Source organism: Pistacia vera, unplaced genomic scaffold (genome assembly GCF_008641045.1).
Source record: "Pistacia vera cultivar Batoury unplaced genomic scaffold, PisVer_v2 Contig909, whole genome shotgun sequence".
Classification (NCBI taxonomy): domain Eukaryota; kingdom Viridiplantae; phylum Streptophyta; class Magnoliopsida; order Sapindales; family Anacardiaceae; genus Pistacia; species Pistacia vera.
In genome coordinates this window covers 146,399-169,857 of record NW_022196789.1, presented here as the reverse complement: position 1 = coordinate 169,857, position 23,459 = coordinate 146,399, and the positions used below count along the sequence as shown (strand labels likewise).

General features: G+C 37.0%; 1 protein-coding gene and 2 non-coding genes across 3 annotated transcripts; 2 read left to right on the top strand and 1 right to left on the bottom strand.

Annotated features, from left to right (window-relative positions):
- Positions 1-3,888: 3,888 nt before the first annotated feature.
- On the bottom strand, positions 3,889-5,649 carry LOC116119873. The gene is made up of 3 exons (XM_031405807.1): positions 5,557-5,649; positions 4,963-5,033; positions 3,889-4,852 (listed from the first exon to the last, which is right to left on the bottom strand). Exons 1-3 carry the CDS (start codon positions 5,647-5,649, stop codon positions 3,889-3,891), a joined length of 1,128 nt encoding a protein of 375 aa, XP_031261667.1.
- Positions 5,650-8,544: 2,895 nt separating this feature from the next.
- On the top strand, positions 8,545-8,651 carry LOC116119880. The gene has a single exon (XR_004126461.1). It is a non-coding gene; the product is annotated as a small nucleolar RNA R71 (small nucleolar RNA).
- Positions 8,652-9,048: 397 nt separating this feature from the next.
- Positions 9,049-9,155, top strand: LOC116119879. The gene has a single exon (XR_004126460.1). It is a non-coding gene; the product is annotated as a small nucleolar RNA R71 (small nucleolar RNA).
- Positions 9,156-23,459: the final 14,304 nt, after the last annotated feature.

Genomic DNA, 23,459 nt, shown 5'->3' with positions numbered 1-23,459 from the left:
GTTTCCACTCAACCAAGAAGCTTTTCCCTAGCATCTTTACACTCATCAATTCAGCCCCTTTAGGATTTAATATGGTACATGCTTGGTTTTCAAAGTGTAAGGAATAACCCCTCTCTAACATTTGTCCCACACTCAATAGATTTTGACTAATTCTAGGGACATACAACACAAGAGGAATTATTTTTTGTATCTGACCAAGTTTGGACAGCAACATCCCCCAAGCCTTGGACCTCCATGAATTCACCATTTCCTATCTTGACTTTGGATCTATACGATCTGTCCAAGCTAACAAAATTTCACAGGTCTGCAGCCATGTGATTGGTGCAGCCACTATCAATTAACCATGCAGTGTAACAGGTGGCCACAAAAAGCTGTTCAGCCTCTTGACATTGTTGCTGATCCTCTCCAACTTTTGCTTGCTGTGATGGCTGGTTTCCTTTGTTCTTGTAAACCTTTTCAATATGTCCGAACTGCTTACAGCTCCTGCACTATATACCAAGCCTGAACCAGCATCTTCTCTCTGGATGCCCTTTCTTTTTACAGTGAGGACAGGCCATAAATTCTTTCACTCCACCAGGCCTTTCCCACTGGTTATTACTCTTCTCTTTCCCTTTTCTATCTTCAGCATACTTCCTTGTTTGAGCTTGTGCAGGTTGCCTTTGAAGCTTGCAACCAATGCACCCTCACTAGTGTCTTCTTGCCTCAAGAGCCTTTTTTGCTCTTGAGCTTGGAGAGCATGGACAAGCTCAATCAATGTGATCTGAGTCATTTCTTTAGATTCCTCTAAAGAAGAGGTTTTAGACTCAAATCTCTCTGGAAGACTCACCAAAACCTTTTCCACAACCCTGCGATCCACTCTCATTAGCCTGATTTTGTTGACAACATTCATCAATCTATCAACATAATCCTTTACTTTTTTAGTTTCCTGCATCCTTTGCATCTCAAATTCTCTCCTTAGATTAATCACCGGCATGTTCCTTGTTGTAGTGCTACCCATGTACTCCTCTCTCAATTTATCCCATACTTCCTTAGGGTTTTCGTATGCCATGATCCTTGTAAATACAAGGTCAGTCACGGCTGCATGTATGTGAGAGAGAGCTCTCGGTGCTTTGGCTTTTTCTTCCTCATGCAGCCTCATTTGGTTCAACGTAGGATTCTGTCCAAGAGGAGGTAGTTGCCTGTTTTCTTCCATGTACTGCCACAGTCCCTGTCCACAAAGAAAGGCTTTCATTGTCACAGCCCAAACGTGGTAATGTTCCCCATTGAATACCGGTGGAGCCATCAATGCAGATTAGGTTGCCATGTCTCTGTTTTTTGTGTCTGTCGTAGAGAAGAGGAAGAACTGATGCAGGTTAGCATTTTGAGACTGTAAGGTATTTTGGAGGTATGATCGATGGTTTAAAAATCTAAGTTTCTGGTTTTTGTGGGAGCTCTAATACCATTTGTTGGTTTGAGCTGGAGAGTTCAAAGAGAAAATGAAGAATAGAGCACGAAAAACTTGAGCAAAAAATTTTCTACTTTTTCATTGAAAGATATTCAAAATATATATGTTAATAACTCTCTGCTAATTACCAACTACAGCATATATTTTTCAGCTTTTACATTCAAATCTAACCACTAATATCACAATCAACTTACATAAACTAATTATGACTTAAATACCCTTAAGTTAATAAACAATAACTCATTACAAAAACACTCCCATGCACGTTGAACCACTGTTGTATGTAACCGTCAACAGCTTTCAAAACACAAACTTGCAGACTTGAATATTTGATGCATTTCCAACAAGACATCACTACATCAAAACTTAGAATGGTGATCTTTAAAACTAAAAATATTAAAATCTGAAATATTAGAAACGAATTGTAGTAAAACTAAAATTAAGAATTCAATGAGAGAAAACGGCTAAGACATCAGGCTCATCTATAACTTCTCTGCACCCCTCAATTTACTATGGTCAATGAATTTATTTAATTAATGTGACAATGGGATTTCCTAGGTTAATTGATATTCTTTCTCAAGCAATATTAATTCTACTTCTATCTCACAACCTAGATATTTCTATATAGATTTAATGAAATAGACGAGCATTAAGCTTTATGAAATCCTCTAACTTTTAACACAAGTTAATCCTGCCTATGACCCTTGCTGTATCAATTCATATATCTCTATATCCAATTAACCCATGGCCTATATTACTAGAGCACTCATGTGATATCTCCTCTCGGTCTCAATCACACAAAACAATTATATCAGAAATTGATCAGGTTCCTAATAGCATTAAGCACATAATATAAACTCATCATTAGAAAAATAATTCACTGACCAAAGAGTAAAAGATTGATCACAGATCCATAAATAGACTAGCCCTAGTCTTAGCCCGAGAAAATTAGTTCATAATAAAAGAAACAAGAGTAGAATCCAAGAAATAAATCATATTGAAAAAGCAAAAACAAACTCTGTGATGAATTTTGTTCTTGATTCTCCTTTCTCTTTTGTTACACAATAATCTCTCTTCAAGAATAGGTAAAATTCGGCCTCCTAAGGAGTAATCTTAATCACCCTTAAATACCCAAAAGAGTCCTAAGGGAAAAAGGAAAGAAAAACTAAAAAAAAAAAACCCTAAAAGTGTCCGACACATCCCTGGCCGTGTCCAAATGTACGTCACCATAGCCTAGGCCGTGGCGCTTCTTGTCCTCGAGATTTTATCTTTATTCCAACACCATGGCCGTGGTGAACCACCCAGGCAAGGCCATGGCCTTCAAACTTGTCAGCTAATCTCAATTTCTTCAAGCTTTGAATCCCAATTTCATTCCAATGCTCCAATCTACTCTATTAATGCCTGAAAATTACAAAAATTCTCCAAATCAATAGCTGACCATTCATATTTCAAACTTAATAAAAACTAATATCAAAACACAGAAAACAAATGAGAAATTAACTAGAAGCCTATAAAAACAAACCTAAAAACACTAAATTTATGCAACTTATCAACTCCCCCAAACTTAGTCCTTTGCTCGTCCCTGAGTAAAGAAAATATCAGAAAAATAAATTCATCAATTATCAAGGATTCACAGCACTTCCAAAATCAATGGAAGAAGGCAAACATGCTTTAAATAATTCTCATGCATCCAAACATAAAACCCAGCTAATTGTGCAACTCTAATCTTTCCCCAACCCAGTCGTGCCTCACCAAGACTTTATACTTAACCCCCAGCTTATTTCTCTCTCTCTCTTTTCTTTTTTTTTCATAGGCTCCTTTAGATTGTCGCATCACCTTTTTACACGAATGCACACATTTTTGATGAATGCCCCCGATTACTCAGCAATGTCACAACACATAAAGTGCTTTCCATACTCATAATTCAAGCTACGGTTTGACGCAAAAGTAAACATGGGTCTCATAGCAGCTCAAAACAGCGGAGTAGTTCATTCAAAAATAAACTAAAAAGCATAGTTAATTTATTTGAAGACTGTATATGCACATTTTTTTTTTTTTTGATTTAATTGGTGTGGTCATGGTCCCTCACATGGGCCAGGCCATGTGACATACCATGGGGTAACCCGAGGTTTCTACTGCAAATTTTTTTTTTTTTTTTTTTTAGAAGCCACGGTTGTGTAAAGTGACACGGGGTACCCTGTGGTGAAGGCTGGACTCTGCAACCTTTTTATCTATCAACATGGCCATGGCTGTGTAAAGTGACACATAGTTCCCTGTGTTCTAGTCTGCTCAAAATTGTCTTCTTCTTCTAGCATGTAAGCTTCCCCCAAACTTGTTCCTTGTTCCGACGATAACACAACAAAAATAAAAACACAATCAAGCAAAAATAATTAAAAAAAAATTAGTTCTAATTTAGAGTCATCAGCTTGACTTTCTATGCTTGATTATTCTGGTTCATGCAATGCCATGGAGATCTTATCTTTTTTCCATCCTCCATCTTCATAATGCTTGAGACGTTGTCCATTCACCTTGAACGTGCCTTTCTCCTCATGGGAAATCTCAATGGCGCCAAAAGGAAATACTTGGGTGACTGTGAAAGGTCCTGACCATTTGGACCTTAACTTACCTGGAAAAAGTCTGATTCTAGAATTATAGAGCAAAACCCTTTCCCCTTCAATGAATTCTGTTTTTGTGATATGCTTGTCATGCCATTTTTTTGTTCTCTCTTTATAGATCTTCGCATTCTCATAAGCATGACTCTGAAATTCATCCATCTCATTCAATTGCAGCAACCTATTTTCACCTATAGCTTGCATATCAAAATTAAGAAATTTTGTAGCCCAATATGCATGATGCTCAAGTTCGACAAGGAGATGGCATGCTTTCCTAAAAACTAGTGTATATGGGGACATACAAATGGGGGTTTTAAAACCTGTTCTATATGCCCACAATGCATCATCCAGTCGCAAAGACCAATCTTTTCTAGAGATAATGGTATTTTCTAAAATTCGTTTCAGTTCCCTATTAGATACCTCTACTTGGCCACTAGTTTGTGGGTGATAAGGAGTGGCAACCTTATGTGTGATCCCATATTTTTTCAAAAGATTATCAAATTGTTTATTGCAAAAATGTGTCCCACCATCACTAATAATTGCCCTAGAGGTGCCAAATCTAGTAAAAATATGTTTCTTTAAAAATTTAACAACCACCCTAGCATCATTTGTTCTAAATGCCTCAGCTTCCACCCACTTAGAAACATAGTCGACTGCCACAAGGATGTATTTATTAGAAAATGAATTAGGAAAAAGTCCCTTAAAGTCTATCCCCCAAACATCAAATAATTCACATTCAATAATATTGTTCAAGGGCATCTCATGTTTCCTAGCTATATTCCCTGTTCTTTGGCACCTATCACAAGACGCTACATAAGCATAAGCATCCTTAAACAATGTATGCCAGTAAAAACCTGCTTGTAGTACCTTTGCAACTGTCTTGGTTGGCCCAAAGTGGCCACCTACCTCTCTGTCATGGCAGTGATGTGGAATCCATTCCATCTCCTCCTCAGGCACGCATCATCAAATACTCTAATCTGCACAAACTTTGAACAAATATGGTTCTTCCCATAAATAATGTTTAACATCAGACAAAAATTTATTTCGTTGGTGAAAAGTAAGATTTAAAGGAAGAACAAATGTGACAATATAATTTGCATACTATGCATACCATGGAATATATGCATTTAAAATGGCAAATAATTGTTCGTCAGGAAACTCCTCTCTTATAGGTATTTCATCTCCTATTTCAGGATTTGTGTCCTCTATCCTAGATAGATGGTCAGCAACCACATTCTCTACACCCTTCTTATCCTTAATTTCTAGGTCAAATTCTTGTAACAATAAAATCCATCTAATTAACCTAGGTTTGGCATCTTTCTTAGCAAGTAAATATTTCAAGACTAAATGGTCAGTGTAGACAATTACTTTACTCAAAAAAATGTATGACTGAAATTTTTCAAATGCAAATACTACTGCTAGGAGTTCCTTTTCAGTGGTTGCATAATTCTATTGAGTCACATTTAAGGTCCGACTAGCATAGTATATAGTTTGGAATACCTTGTTTTGTCTCTGACCGAAGACAGCACCAATAGCTACATCACTAGCATCACACATCAGTTCAAATGGCAAACTCCAATCGGGTGCCACCATAATCGGTGCTGTGATAAGTTTCTCCTTCAGAGTGAGGAAGGCCTGCAAACATTTAGCATTAAAATCAAAAGGAGTATCTTTAATTAATAAATTAGACAGAAGCTATGAAATTTTAGAAAAATCTTTAATAAATCGTCTGTAAAATCCTACGTGTCCGAGGAAACTCCTCACGGCCTTCACTGATGTAGGTGGGGGTAATTTTTCAATCACTTCCACCTTTGCACTATCCACTTCAATCCCCTTTTGGGAGATTTTATGACCCAAAACTATTCCTTCCTGCACCATAAAATGACACTTCTCCCAATTTAAAACTAGGTTAGTGTCTTCACATCTTCGCAAAACTAAAGCCAAATTATTCAAACATGCATCGAAAGAGGAACCAAAAACTGAAAAATCATCCATAAAAATTTCCAAAAATTCCTCTACCATATCATGAAAAATGGACATCATGCTTCTTTGAAAATTGGTAGATGCATTGCATAAACCAAAAGGCATCCTTCTATATGCAAATGTCCCATAAGGACAAGCAAGAGTGGTTTTCTCCTAATCCTTTGGAGCTATAGCTATTTGGTTATACCCAGAGTACCCATCAAGAAAACAATAAAACTCATGCCCAGCAAGTCGCTCTAACATCTGATCAATAAAGGGTAAAGGGAAGTGGTATTCCTAGTGGCATCATTTAATTTTCTATAATCTATGCACACTTTCCAACCTGTGACTGTCCTAGTAGGTATCAATTCATTATTTTCATTTTTCACCACAGTCACACCTCCTTTTTTCAGTACTACTTGAATAGGACTTACCCATGAACTATCTGAGATAGGATAGATAATACCTGCATCGAGTAGTTTAATCAGCTCTTTCTTTACCACTTCTTCCATGCTTGGGTTGAGTCTCCTCTGAGGCTGAACTGTTGGCTTGTAGCTGTCTTCCATGAGAATTTTATGCATGCAAACCGAAGGACTTATTCCCTTTATGTCAGCTATTGTCCAGCCAGATGCTCTTTTATGCTCTTTCAACACCCTTAACAATTTCTCTTCCACCAAACCTGTCAAAGAAGATGAAATAATAACAGGTAAAGAAGAAGACTCATTAAGAAATACATATTTTAAATGAGTAGGTAAGGGTTTCAGTTCAAGATTTGGTGGCTCTTCAGTTGAGGGCTTTGTTTGAGACAATATTGGCCTGTCCAATGTTTCAAATTTTTGTCGCACGACCGTTTTATAAGGTGGATTTGCCTCCAAACTCGCTACAATCTCAATTAAGTGCTTATTCTCCCCTCTATCTTCTTTTGAATCAACCAAACAAACTTCCAATGGATCTTCATACCTGTTATTTTGAAAATACTCACGAACCAAAGGATCAAAAGCATCGATTCTAAAACACGTGTTATCTTCTAAAGGGTATTTCATAGTTTTAAAAACATCAAATGTTCCTTTTTCATCTCCTACCCTAAGAATTAACTCACCTCTTTGCACATCAATCAATGCCTTACCTGTGGCTAAAAATGGTCGTCCTAGAATGAGAGGTATCTCAACATCTTCTTCCATATCCAACACAAGAAAATCGACAGGAAAAATAAACTTATCTACCTTGACAAGCACGTCCTCCACAATACCTCTGGGATATTAATTGATATGTCAGCCAGCTGTAGAGACACTGTGGTGGCCCTTGGTTCTCTAAGTCCTAATTTCCTAAAAACAGATAAAGGCATTAGATTAATGCTAGCATCTAAATCACATAAAGCTTTGGAAAATAAGAGTGAACCAATAATACAAGGTATTGTAAAACTCCCTGGATCTTTTAATTTTGGTGGCAATTTATTTTGCAAAATTGCTGAACATTCTTCAGTGAGTTTTACTGTCTCTTGCTCTTCCAGTTTTCTCTTGTTAGAAAGGATCTCCTTCAAGAACTTTGCATAGCTAGGCATCTGAAGAAAAGCATCTGCAAATGGAAGATTAATGTGCAATTTCTTAAAAATATCTAAAAATTTTGCAAACTGCTGATCAACTTTCTGCTTCTTCAATGCAAGAGGGAAAGGAGGCTGAATCACTATCTTCTTAGGTTCAAACAACTTTTCGGCAATGCTGTCTGGTTGCACTTTTGGTGCTTCCTCTCTCTCTTGCTCTTTAGGCCTAATTTCCTTGCCACTTTTTAATGTAATTGCCTTCACATGCTCCTTTGGATTTTTCTCTGTGTCACTAGGCAAGATTGGATTTTTCTCTATGTCACTAGGAATGTTCTTTGAGCTCCTCTAGATATCAAATTTGCCAACTGCCCCATCTGAGTCTCCAAATTTCTAATTGAAGCGTTTTGATTATGAAATCTTGTTTCACTAGAGCTTACAAACTTCGTCACTAGTTCCTCCAAAATGGGTTTCTTTTCTTGAGGAAAACTCGGAGGTGGTGGTGTCACTGCATTTTGATTGCTCCATGAAAAATTCGGGTGATTCCGCCAAATAGGGTTGTAAGTATTGGAGTAGGGATTATTCTGTTGTTGCCTATGAAATTACCAACATAATTAGCACTTTCAGCAAAATTAGCAAATGGGTTACCCACCTGACATTCATTGCTAGGATGGTCTCCTCCACATAGATCACAACTCATGCTCCTTACTTGCATGATTGGGGCACTCATATTATCCATCTTTTTGTTCAATGCTTCCAATTGAGCGAAAATTGTTGTGATTGCATCCACTCCATATAATCCTGCTGCCTTCCTTTGTGGCACTTTATCATATTGCCATTGGTAATTGTTTGAAGCCATCTTATCCAATAATTCATACGCTGCTTCTGGTGTCTTCTTCATTATAGTGCCTTCTGAAGCTGCATCAATCATAGAACGATTAGTCAGAATTAAACCATTATAAAAAGTTTGAACCTGTAACCAAATTGGTAATCCATGATGCGGGCATTTCCTCAACAACTCTCTGTAATGCTCCCATGCTTCATATAACGACTCTCCATATACCTACATAAAATTAGTGATATCATTACGCATCCTTGCAGTTTTAGAGGGAGGAAAATATTTAGCTAGAAANATGATTAAATGTATTAAAAGAAAATTGTGGGCCCATTTACTTTTGCTAATATAAATATATTTACTTGATGTATTTCTATACGTATCCTAGTATGAAGCAGTTATTACAATCTTTTTGTTCAATGCTTCCAATTGAGCAGAAATTGTTGTGATTGCATCCACTCCATATAATCCTACTGCATTCCTTTATGGCACTTTATCAGACTGCCATTGGTAGCTGTTTGAAGCCATTTCATCCAATAATTCATATGATGCTTCTGGTGTCTTCTTCATTATAGTGCCTTTTGAAGCTGTATCAATCATAGAACGGTTAGCAGGAATTAAACCATTATAAAAAGTTTTTACCTGTAACCAAATTGGTAATCCATGATGCGGACATTTCCTCAACAACTCTTTGTAATGCTCCCATGCTTCATATAACGACTCTCCATCTACCTACATAAAATTAGTGATATCATTACACATCTTTGTAGTTTTAGAGGGAGGAAAATATTTAGCTAGAAAGCGCTGAGCCAATGCATCCCAAGTTGTAATAGATTCTGCAGGCAAATAATTTAGCCAATTCTTGGCTTTATCTCTTAATGAAAAAGGGAACAGTCTCAATCTAATTGCATTGTCTGTGACACCATTATGCTTGAATGTATCACATATCTCCAAGAAATTTCCAATGTGAGCATTTGGATCCTCGTGGGCTAAACCACTGAATTGGCAAGCTGACTGAATCATCTAAATAATCGTAGATTTAATTTCAAAGTTATTTGCTGCTATGGCTGGCCTTCTAATGCTAGAAGTAATGCCTCTCAATGACGGCATTGCATAATCTATTAAAGAACGTGGAGCTGCACCGTCTTCAAGATTCTCCAAAAGGAGAGGATCCTCTTGATTATTATTGTTGTCTGTCATATTCCTTGTTTGCCTTCTTCTCAATGCTCGTATTGTTCTCTCAATTTCTGGATCAAAAGGTTCAAGAATCTCCAATCTTCGTCTAGTGTGTGTCATACACTGGAAAATCTGAAAACAAGAGAACTTGAAAAAAAATTATATATATAAAAAAAAAATAGAACAAGATCTAAAGTAAAGCTAAACTAATGATTTCAATATTGCCTAACTGCAATCCCTGGCAACGGCGCCAAAAACTTGTTGTGTCGTTTGCAACAACTAGTAGCAAGTGTACTAGTCTCAAGTAATATAGTATAACAAAATACAGGTTATCGTACCCAAGGGATTGCGTAAACAAGTACTGAAATATTAATTAGTCTTAACTTTATCTAGATAATCAAAACTTAGAATGGTGATCTTTAAAACTAAAAATATTAAACTCTGGAATATTAGAAACGAATTGTAGTAAAACTAAAATTCAGAATTCAATGAGAGAAAACGGCTAAGACTTCAGGCTCATCTATAACTTCTCTGCTCCCCTCAATTTACTATGGTCAATGAATTTATTTAATTAATGTGACAACAGGATTTCCTAGGTTAACCAATATTCTTTCTCAAGCAATATTAATTCTACTTCTATTTCATAACCTAGATATCTCTATATAGATTTAATGAAATAGACGAGCATTAAGCCTTATGAAATCCTCTAGTTTTCATCACAAGTGAATCCTGCCTATGACTATTGCATGTATCAATTCATATATCTCTATATCCAATTAATCCATGGCCTATATTACTAGAGCACTCATGTGATATCTCCTCTCGGTCTCAATCACACAAAACAATTCTATCAGAAATTGATCAAGTTCCTAATAGCATTAAGCACATAATATAAATTCATCATTAGAAAAATAATTCACTAACCAAAGAGTAAAAGATTGATCACAGATCCATAAATAGACTAACCCTAGTCTTAGCTTGAGAAAATTAGTTCATAATAAAAAAAACAAGAGTAGAATCCAAGAAATAAATCATATTGAAAAGGAAAAACAAACTCTTTGATGAATTTTGTTCTTGATTCTCCTTTCTCTTTTGTTACACAATAATCTCTCTCCAAGAATGGGTAAAATTCGGCCTCCCTTTGTAGTAATCTTAATCACCCTTAAATACCCAAAAGAGTCCTAAGTGAAAAAGGAAAGAAAAACTAATAAAAGACCCTAAAAGTATCCAACACGGCCCTGGCCGTGTCCAAATGTACGTCACCACAGCCTAGGCCATGGTGTTTCCTGTCCTCGTTATTTTATCTTCATTCCACCACCACGGCCGTGGTGAACCACTAAGGCAAGGCCATGGCCTTCAAACTTGTCAGCTAATCTCAATTTCTTCAAACTTTGAATTCCAATTTCATTCCAATGCTCCAATCTACTCAATTAACGTCTGAAAATTACAAAAATTCTCCAAATCAATAGCTAACCATTCATATTTCAAACTTAACAAAAACTAACATCAAAACACAGAAAACAAATGAGAAAATAACTAGAAGGCTATAAAAACAAACCTAAAAACACTAAATTTATGCGACTTATCAATATATATACAAAATACAAGAATTATTTCTTTGGTCTTTTACTCTTCTTTCTCAGGTAGTCTCTGGCAGATACTTTGCTCCTTTTGCCTCCTTTCTTCTTTACTGCTTCTTCTTCTTCTTTAATTTCTGACATTATTTAAATGACAAACAATATTTGTCATGCTTATATTATTTTCACAATAAAAAATTTGTCATGTAAAAATATTTGTATAAAAAATTATTTGTCATGCTATTAAATTTTTTACAAAATTATTTCCGTCACTATGCATTTTTTTGACAAATAATATTATCATATAAACAAACATGTGACAAAATAAATGTTGTCACAATAAAGTCAATGACAAATAAATTTCTGTCACTATTAAAATTATGAGCAAATAATTTAGTCATTATTCACAATTTTGTCATAATATATTGTCTTCTTTCCATAAAGCTTATCATTTGGTCTTCAAATGTAAATCAATTGTGAAAAATATTACTTGTAGTGATAAAAATTGCCTTCTACTGCTACAAATAATTTGTCACAATAAACTGGTTTATAGTGACAAATTATTATTGTCACAATAAATAATAAGGCTATGGTGACCAAACGCTCTTTCGTCACCATACACTTAAGAGTATGAGCTTAATGTAACCAACCTAGTGACCAATACAATTCCTCACATTAGCAAAATGGTCACAATTTTGGTACTTATAGTGACAAATTATTTTGTTGCGAGAAGCCTAAATTCTTGTAGTGGACACTGGATGAGTGTCAAGGACATCCTTAAGTATCTGAAGAGGACTAAGGATATATTCTTGGTTTATGTAAGAGAAGATGAGCTCACTGTAAGAGAATACAATGATGCTAGTTTCCAAATGGATAAAGATGATTTTCGCTTGCAATCCGGGTTTGTATTTTGTCTCAATAGAGCTACAGTGAGCTGGAAGAGCTCAAAGCAAAGTATTGCAGCGGATTCTACAACTAATGCTAAGTATTTTGCATTATTTAATGTAGTTGTGAAAGCGGTTTGGATAAAGAAGTTCATTATTGAATTTGATGTGGTTCCAAGCATTGTTGATCTAGTAAAGTTCTACTGCAACAAATGGAGCCATTGTTGTGGCTAAGGAACCACGGTCTCACCAGTGATCCAAACACTTACTTAGTTGATTAAATCTAACCTAAGAAATTGATCAGAAAAAGGGATGTATGGATTTGTAGAATACCTACTAACCCACTGTTGACGTTTCTGTTATAGCAAAAGCATGATGGGCACTTAGGGTCATTCGATGTTAAATACATGAATGATTTGCTATAGTGCAAGTGGGAGATTGTTAGAGTAGGTGCCCTAGAGCCAATCAATTATTGTAGAATTGACTCTTTGTAATAATGTTTATTAATCAATAAAAGGCAATTTCTACTATTTCATGTAAATCATAATTGTATGTATTGATATATGTCATTACTACGGTAGAACCGTGACGAGGGTATCAAGTGTTTCAAATCTTGATAGTGAGAACCCTATGATCATATATGGTGGCCATTTTAGAAATATCCGCAGCCCTAGTATTATTCTAACCAAGGACACAAATAATACTAAAAGGCTATCATAGTGTTGAACGACCCTATTGAAAGGCAGTGACTGATCTCACTTGTCAAGGTTGTTTGCCAACAACTTGGTGCAACACATGAGTGCATGTTGTAGGCAAGTTCACTGGACAGACCCACTAAAGGATTCCATATAGATGGTAACCCCAGTGTCTATGGAATAAATCCTCTAATGAATGGTGGTGCATGTGATCCTTAGACTTGAGATCACCAGAGCGCCTTGTGCACCAATTGGTGTAGTTTGACACTAGTCTAACATAATTCTATTTAGAGTTATCAATACAGTAGTGATTAACTACATTGAGGAGTGTATCAAGACTATGGTGGATCGACAAAAGATTCATTACTCCTGGGTACAGGAAAAATTATCTCATTGACTAATTCGGTAAATGGCAATGACATTGAATATTTGGCCATAGTGGGATTGAGTTATAGCTGTTAGCATGTGATCGGGTTTACGCAGCAGAAAAATACAGTTTCAAAACAAATAAAGACCCGATCATATGCATAATCCCAAATCTGGGTACATATTATAATGTTTATAAATTTTGCATTAAAACAATATAATAAATCCATACTAGGATTCAAAATGCTTACACACGTTTGGAGGCTCCTCCAAATATCTCTGATTATGCTCACAAACACTATTCATGCACTGTTCATCGGCAACTGTTCATCGACACTGTTCATCAGACACTGTTCATGTGATTCTTCGCTAATCGATCCAAAGTAAGATCGCAGTTACAGAAATCCACATGAAGACAATCCGCAGAACCTTTGATTATTTTGCTAGAATAATCAAAGGGCTTCAAGAATCAAGAAAGAAGAAAAAGAAAGGCTCCGTTTGGTTCATTATTCTGATAGTTTTTAGAATAATCTTTTGAAAAAAGTTAAATTAGGTGGGTATTACGATGTAGGATTTGGAAATTAACAAGAATATCCCCTATGTTTGTTTATTTACTAAACACCCCTATAATAAAATATTAAAAGTTAACAAAAATACCCCCAACTCAACCATTAAATACGGACAGTTGGCCACTGCCACCGGAGGGTGGCTGGAGTGTTTTTGCAATTTTTAAAAAAAATATTTGAGGGTGTTTAGTTAAATTAACAAATTTAGGAGGTTTAAAAGAACTTGAAAAATATAAAATAATATTTTGGGAATAATGACATTTTACTGTTTAACTTTTCTGGGAATACTAATAATAGTATTCCCAAATGCGAAACAAACGAAGCCAAAGTTTTTCTCTCTTTTTTTTTTTATTGAATGAATCAAAATCACTTAATGTTTTAATTTTAAGTTGCACATATATAGTGCAACAAATGAAACCCTATTCCACTTAGGAATAGCCATGGACTCCAACCCTAGTTCACCCTTGCAACCAAACACCCCCCTTTATGGTATTTTAATTATTATAATTAAAACCAATTAATATATAATAATATATTAACATTTAATTAATAATAATAATTCATTTAAATATATACATAAATATATTTAAATATAATCCCACTAATTTAATTTTAATATTAAAATTAAATATAGGCAACAACCTCAGCAAATTTAATTACACTGTGAGATTACCAAAATACCTTTTCATCCTAAAAGATGAAAATACCCTTCTGCAAAATTGATTCTTAAATTATCTTCTAAGTGTGTGACTCGTAGACTCCTCATCATATCGGCAGTGTGTAGTATCACAATTAACGCCAATTAATTGTCTTACTACACACAAACCAAGATTGGCCCCTAGCAAGGCATCATAGCCACCCGATAGATTTTAATTTACCGAAACCATAGCCTGTTAATGGTATGGTTACCGTGCAATCCAATCCTTTCATCATCTGTTATCTCATCGAGATTGAGGTACAAAAATAGTGTCAACCTCAAATATCCTCGATATGTTTGTATTTAGTTAATGGACCAATGATCGGAATAAGAAATTGGATTGAGCATCAACTCAATCCCACTGTAGCCACAAATTTAGAGTCATTGCCATTTATTGAATTACCTATTGAGATAACTTCTCCAGTACCTAGGAGTGATGAATCCTTTGTCGATCCACCATAGTCTCGATACACTTCTCAATGTAGCCAATCACTACCATATTGATAGCTCTAGATAGAACTACATTGGGCTAGTGTCAAACTACACCAATTAGTGCACAAGGCACTCCGGTGATCTCAAGTCTAAGGATCACATACACCATCATCCGTTAGAGGATTTATTCCATAGACACTAGGGTTACCATCCATATGGAATCCTTTGGTAGGTCTATCCAGTGAACTTCCCTCTAGCAAGCACCCATGCGTTATACCAGGTTGTAAACAAACAACCTTGACAAGTGAGATTAGTCACTGCCTTTCAACAGGGTCATTTAACACTATGATAGCCTTACCGTATTATCTATGTCCTTGGTTAGAATAATACTGGGGCTATGGACGTTTCTAGAATGGCCACCATATGTGATCATAGGGTTCTCATTATCAAGATTTGAAACACTTGATACCCTCATCACGGTTCTACCATTCTAAGGACATATATTATTACATATAACTGTGATTCATACGATATAGAAGAATATACCTTTTATTGATAAATAAACATTTATTACAGAGTCAATTTTACAATAATAGATTGGCTCTATGGCACCTACTCCATAGTAGCTCAATCCAATCATTTCCGGTCGTTAGCTAATAACCGAATATTGAGAGATCAAGGATATCCGAAGTTGACAGTACTTCTATACCTCGATCTTGATGAGATAATGTATGATGAAATGATCGGATTGCACAGTAACCATATTGTTGATAAGCAAATTGTTTCATTGAATTCGAATCTATCGGGTGGCCATGATGCCTTGCTAGAGGCCAATATTGTTCTGTGTTTAATGAGACGATTGATTAGTGTTAATTACGAGACTACTCACTACCGATATCATGAGGAGTCTTCAGGTCACACATATAGAAGACATATTAAGGATGAATTGGTGAGAAAAGGTATTTTCGTCATTTTTGATGAAATGGTATTTTTGTCATTTATGATGGAAAAGATATTTTTTCTTTTGAGATGAAAGGGCATTTTGGTAATCCCACTATGCAATTAAATTTGCTGAGGTCGTTGCCTATATTTAAGTTCATATTGAAATTAAAATTAGTGAGATTATGTATTTAAATGTATTCACACACACACATATATATTATTTAATATTAATATTTGATGATATTAATACTAATATTTGTGAAGATAATATATATGAAATATGAAATTCATATTTGAATTTAAATATATTATTCAATATTAATATTTGATGATATCAATAAAGATAATATATGAATATGAAATTCATATTTGAATTTGAATAAGATGTCATGTGGATTTTTACCTTTTTTGGTAATGGGGATTTACTATTCTAGTCATGGAATAAATTTATTCCTAACTAGATTAGGGTTTTAATTTTTGTTGCATATAAAAGGCAACTTAAAATTAAAATAAATGAGGAGAACACATTAATTAAATCCAAGCCACTCACCTCACTCTCTCTTGCATTTTCTCTCTAAGTGGAGAAGCAAATTTTTCAAATTCCGCGGCATTCCCATCCTTGATCGTTGCAGGTTTGGGTTAGACATCGAACTGCTTGGTGATTGACATCTTGTCTTCATGTGGATACCGAGAATTCACTCTTATCTTAGAGTGGGAGTGATTTGAAAGAACAACATGCATGAAGAGTGGTGGAAAGGAAGATTGAAAGCATGAAAGGTTGGATTAAAAAAAAACGTTTTCAAACAAAGCTTGGAAAAAGCATTATACCTACTCCTTTGCTTCGGGTTGATGAAGACAAGACTCAAAATGATGAGACCTCCACACTTTAACACCACCTTGAGAGAGTTAGAGAGTGGCCGTGGCTTAGAGAGAGAGATTTTAGTTTTCTTTTGAGTGAACAAAGTGAATAATTGAACTAAAATGCAACCATTTGCATTTATATATACTTGGGCAGTTTTGCAACTATTTGTTTTTCATTTCTATGCCCCAATAAAATCTTATTTTAAAAGGTGCCTACGAATTTATTATTTTACCATTTGAATAATCAATATTATTCAAGGGCCCATGTAAACTAAACTAGTTTACATTAACAACCCATAAATTTACTCTTTTGCCCTTTAACTATTAAAAGGTTATTTTCGTTCATCTTATTAATCTTAACGCTTTAAGATATAATAATTAAATATAATTAATTATTACTTGACCATTTTAACCCTTAAAATGTCACAAACAATTTTATATGTAACTATTACCATAGAAATCCTGTCATTACCCTCGGAAGGTGCAAGCCCTCTTTAGATAATCATTTCTCTCTCTCATCCTTCTCTAACTTCTCAAGACTATTGGTGTGACCATGTAGGTCCACCGTGGATTAGCCGTGAGCCAGTTCTGGATGAATCCAGAAACCTGTCTAGAGGCCCAACAACTATGGTAAACATCTAGTAATGTGCCATAGTCCCTAAACCACGATGAAGAAATACTTCATCGAACCCATTTAAGATCATATATACCATGTAGGTAAAATCCCTCCATTGATAGATCGTGATTGAGCACGGATTCATGGAACGTCAAAATCCTAAACTCGATCTTTTATCGAATTGTCGATCAATATGTCCAGAACTCATCATCACAAACTTGCTTTTGTATGACTAATAATAGACTCTAGCCAGAGATTTTGATTTCTAACATTTATCGACGTTTGACCAGGAACTCGAATCCGAATGGAGTCAGCGGTACTCCTAATCCTATATTTTCGAGTTAATGGATCCCTTCTTGACCATCGTTCATTTCTGTATATAAACAACGCATGACCAAATAAGCTTTATCATACAAAACATGACTATTCTAGTACTTGTACACCGTATGAACCATACGAATCCGTATCGGATTCGACCATAATGTCTTAGGTCAAAGGACTACATCGTGCATTGATATAATCAAACGATAAATCATTGACTACATGCATTTCCAAGTGATTTGTCGTTATTCGGTCACGTTTGAAAAACAGTTCACCAACCGCTTATCCATACCAATGCCCTAGTGACATGACTATCATCGTCATCCGTACTTATATCAACTCATGATATCTTTTAGAAGCATCCAATATGCCTACTATGCAATATAGTTGCCTAAATTATATTGCTTCCATAGGAACCCTTTTGATAATTCATTTACCGATTAAATGAATCATCTGGACAATTCATATACGTACTTTATTTTAAATGCATGACTAAATAAAGGAAGCAATTTATATATATGAATTGAAGAACACTTTCTTCTATTATTTATGATATATAGATACAAGACAAAATGCTCTGAAACCGACAACACGAATGGTCTCTAGGGCATACACTAACATGATTCGTATCGATTGAAGGAGCCTCCAAATGCTGGTATGAAATCTGGAAATTTTATATTCAATATTATTTCATATGTAAATAATGTAAATCAGGTATAAAAATTCTTGGGTTCAATGCTGTTGTTGGGAATTTTATTTTTGTTTTCCACTGCGTAAACCCCACCAAAAACCTACAAAGTGGAGGTTCAGGAGATCATCCTTCGGCAAGTGGAGGTTCAAGAGATGAGCAGAGCCCAGCTAGCTAGGTGGTGGCATCCTAACCATTGATTATCCTCCCCTCCTCAAATGAGATAATGAGTGGAAAATAAGGGTGGCGTACCACGTTCCTGACTCAATCAAGATCAGGATTCCCAAGAGTTATGAGAGGGTTAACAGGGATGTACCAACCTAGGTGAGCATGTACGAGATGTTCTTTTATGATGGGTTGAGGTTGCCCATTCCCCAACTGGTTTGAGAGATGCTAGCCCACTTCATGATTGCACCACCTCAGCTAATGTCAAATGGATAGAGATTGCTGATGGCCTTGGAGCTTGTGTGTCAAGAACCGAGTGAGGTTTGGGTTGCACAAACTCCTCTACTCCTACTATTTAAAGGAGCATAACAAGGACAATGGGCGGTATGCAATCACCCTGAGATATGATTGAATTCACCTGGTTACATTCTTAGGTCGAGTGATAAGAAATGAAAGGAGTACTGTGAGAGGGCAAGGCAACATACCATCGACCTAGAGAGCCACAAGTGAGTAACTCATTACTTGTCTTTGTGCTTTGATGACTAAGTCATATTGTCCACATCTTTTACAGATCTTCATTTCAACCGAGCTCGGTAAAGTGGTGATGGGTTGGACGTGACAACAAGGGAGGTTCTTGCCATACCTAAGGTAAGGAAGAGCGAGATTGGAGGGTGGTGATCGAAGAGTCAAATCTAAGGGGGAGTCATTTATGGGCTAGGGTCGAGGTCATTTAGAGAGGTATCCTATTTCTCCTGTTGAAGCGAGTGTGGCACGTGTTGTTGATTTGCTATTGCAATCACTTGCTTTTTGGACACTCATTTCTTCATCTTTTAGCACTAGAAGAGTTTACCATTACAAAGAGGTTGATGAAGAATGGGATCACTATACCAAGTACGAGTGAAGCACTTGCCTAGTGCTAAGCAAAGAGGAAAAGAGAGATAGTGCCAAAGAAAAGTGTTCGAGTGAGGAGACTACCTTAACTCCATCGACTTGGCAAACCTCGGTTGGGGCCAGATCGTCTTAAACGGTCCAAATTGATAAAGAGAGTAATAAGATGACCATCACCCTTCTAACCATGGCCTCCTTCTATGTCGATGTAACCGGGTTGGGGAATTTAGACAACTCCTTCCTTTTCCCAATAGATAAGAGCTGACTGACTTAGATAAAAGTGTATGCCATGGCTGATTGGGAAGTCTCATGGATACTTCAGGTACAATTTTATTTTTGTGTCTTATGATTATGCTAAGTTGTAGATTCGACTAACCGAGTGTTCATGTGTAGGCTTTATGTGGCAGTCTATTTGTGAGGAACGCTACAAAGGCCTAAGAGGTGCAAATTCAAGAGCTTAACAAGTCCAACACGAATCTCTGTCTACGGGAGGCTGTAGCCCATAAGTTGGTAAAAGAAATCACTTCTAAATTGTAAGGAGAAAAGGCTGAGTTGGAGGAGGTAAAGAAGAAGTTGGCTGAGCGAAATAAGGATTCTATATCTCTTACAGAGGAGTGTGCATCTCTTAGGGTGCGATGTTTGTCAATCGCTGGGGATGTGAATATAAAGGCTAGCGCAAAGTTAATGATAGACTTCAAGGCCGAGAACACCTCTCATTTGCAACCGGACAAAGACATCGAGCTTTGGAGAAAGATCAAGGATGAGGTGACTGGAGGAGATCAAACCAATCAGGATCTTGAGGACCAACTGATGGATTTTACTAAGCAACTAGAGGAGATGATTATGAGGGATGATGTTGATCGAAGTGAGCCGGCTAGGGAGATGCCTCTGAGGGATGCTCCTGTTATTCAGGATGAGCCGAATGGGGAGGATTCAACTCTGGGCGATGATTCGAAGCATGCTGCTCCTTGATGTATTTTGGCTTTTGTACTTACTTTATATTTGAGTTGTATGTTTTGTACTTTTGGGGCACCTAATGCCTTTATGACTTGTATTTTGACTTAGCCCTTCGAGGCTTTTGTATGGATGTTGATGTATCCCATTTTCTTCATTTGATCTTGATATTTCATACTTTTGTTTCTTGGAATGAATAGGATGATTGATAGTAGATGCGTGAAGGGTTTGACCCTTGCTAGTCCTTGGGGCATTTATGATTGTTGATGTTTGTATTTTTTGAATTGAATCTAAGTAATACATTCAAGTTAGGATGAGCGATAGGAGGGGAAGGGTTGACTGCCCTTATGTTGAGTCAGGCTGTGCCAACTAAATGTGAATTTTATTGAAACATATGGCCTGATGGCCAAGTCAGTATGGACTTACTGAAGATGCGAAGGATCGAGTGCCCTTTAGGCTAGTCGAGTTAGACTGACTGATCTTGGGGAGTTTGAACTTCATTCAAACTTAAGGCCTGGTAGTTGAGTCGGTATGAGACGACTGGAGGTGATGATAATGTATTTAAAACACAAGGCCTAGTGATTGTGTCAAAATGAGCCGACTGAAGGTGATTTCATAGAGACTAAGTAAATACACTGAATAATACTTTTATTTGAATAAGGATGAACATAAGAAGTGACTTACTCACATAGTAGACTATTAGTTATTTCTCACTATCCTCCCAAACTAGGACGACTAAGATGGCTGTTTCTGAGATGGCTAAGTAGGTGTACAACTTCTCCCATGTTGAAGGCTTAGAGAGGACTGGAGGGGATGTCAAGTACCTTTTCAATTACTGTATGGCTTCTTCGCAGGCTAGGGTCCATTCAAATTGCTTAGGTTTTTGTAGGGCTACAAAAAAGTGGTGACATTTGTTGGCTGACTGGGATATGAATCGGTTTAGGGCAACCACTCTTCCAACAAGGCGCATGAAGGTGAAGGGATGTTTAGGACAGCTCAGATCTGATCAGGTTTAGCTTCTATCCTACGCTGAGTCACCATGTACCCAAGGAACTTTCTATAGGAGACACCGAATGAACATTGGGCTAGGTTGAGCTTCATGTTATACTTTCTGAGGATGATGAAGGCTTGACTAAGGTGATCAACGTGTTGTTTGGCTATGAGGGACTTGACTAGCATGTTATCGATGTACACTTCCATTGTGTCCCCAAGTGTTCTATGAACATCTTGTTAACGAGTCGTTGATAAATGGCCCCAACATTTTTAAGGCCAAATGGCATCACCTTGTAGTAGTTGATGCCCCTCTCTATTATGAAAGCTGTCTTCTCTTGATCTTTCGAATGCATAAAGATTTGATTATAGCCTGAGAAAGATGTCGATGTGAGAGAGTGGGAATGAGTCTGTAGGGCATGCTTTGTTCATGTCTATGAAATCTATGCAGACTCACCACCTCCTATTCTTCTTCTGGACTATTATCACATTGGCTAGCCAATCGGGGTAGTGCACTACTCGGACCAACCCATTACTTCGTAGTTTGTCAACCTCCTCATTGATGACTAGGTTGCGTTCTGAGGAAAACTTCCTTCTCTCTTGCTTGACTAGAGGATGATCAAGGTCTACTTGCAGGTGATGGATGATGGCCTCAAGGCTGATTCTTGTAATGTCTGACTAGGACCATGCGAAGCCATCATGGTTTTGCTTAAGGAACTCAATGAGCCGCTCTCTTATCTCGAGCCTTAGTCGAAGCTAACTTGGGTTTTTTTATCAGGATGATCCAGAAGCATCTGTGCCTCATTTAATTCTTCCATGGATAGTTGGTCCAGCTTGAGTAGAAGAGTCGAGTGAGACTATAGTTGCTACAATGCATTGGACTTACCCTTGAAGATGTTTTTGTAACAATCCCTCAAAGCTTTTGGATCACCTTTGATCTCTATCACACCCCACTTGGTAAGAAATTTGATGGTTTGGTAAAAGGTAGATGGGACAACTCTCATATCATGGATCCAAGGACGGCCAAAGATGACGTTGTAAGGTGAGGGGCAATCTAGGATTAGGAAGATGGTCTAGTGGTGTATCCTATTGGCATAGATAGGAAGGGCAATCTCTCCAATGGTGTACTTTTGTTCGAAGCTGAACCCAACTAGGATGGTCAGGCACTTGTTGATGTTTTACTCATCCAACCCTATTGTTTTCATAGCTTCCATGAATAGGATGTTGGATGAGGAACCTCTATCCACAAAAATTCTTTTGACAAGAATATTCACAATCTGTAGGGAGATGACAAAGGCATCATGGTGTGGGGCGGTCAAGGTGAATAGATCATCATCTTCAAATTGGATGATTTGTTTGGTTGGTGTTTGTGAGGGTGAATGGGAAGAGCAGGCTTCAGGGTGATGGCTTGCTTGGGCATGTCGTTTGGCTGAGAAGTAGCTTACTCTACTTACTTTTGAGCCACCATAAATAATGTTGCAAAACCCTTTTGAGGAGGGGGAGATGGTTATCTACCTTTGCTTCTCTAGTTGATGGTGTTCTTGCCCTTGTGGCTACGACCTCTAAACGAAGAGCAAATGCAGTTGGCCACTTGGAGTCGTCTTGGAGGTGTCTCTCTTGGTCTTAGGATTGAGCTTGGCCTGCCACTTCACTGTTGGTCCAATCCTTTTCATGATTACCACTACTTGGGCTAGCTCTATGTTAAGGTTGTTTCCTAGGACTGTGAATGGGGTAGAACTGGATTGTTGGTTTGCAGGTCGAGCTCGCTGGCGAATATACGATCTTCTATTATTTCTATTGGAGCCACGTGGTGGGGGTGGATGATGAGGTTCATCCTAGCGAGGTTCAGGGCGTCTAAAACTCTGCCTTTGATGGCGATCATCATAAGAGGTGTATCTAATTTGGTTCATCTCATCCTCTTCCCATCTGATTTAAGGGATGGCTCAGGTTAGAGCATCTTCCATGGTGTTACAGTTGAGTTTAGTAAGGTCCTTGTAGAGTTCTCTGTCAGGAAGGAGTCCTTCCCTGAAAGCGCCCATTTTTGTTTTAGGATTGCAAAATGGGATAAAGATTTTCTCCTTGTTGAACTGACTAGCACACTCTCAGAGTGGCTCTCTTTGATTCTGGTAGACCTTGTGTAGGTTAGTCAACAGCTTTTCAAGTTTCTTACTGCTGGCGAACTGTTTGACGGAAATGTCAGTGAGCTGAATGAAGGAGCTTATGGTGTTGTGGGGAAGGTTAGTGTACCATT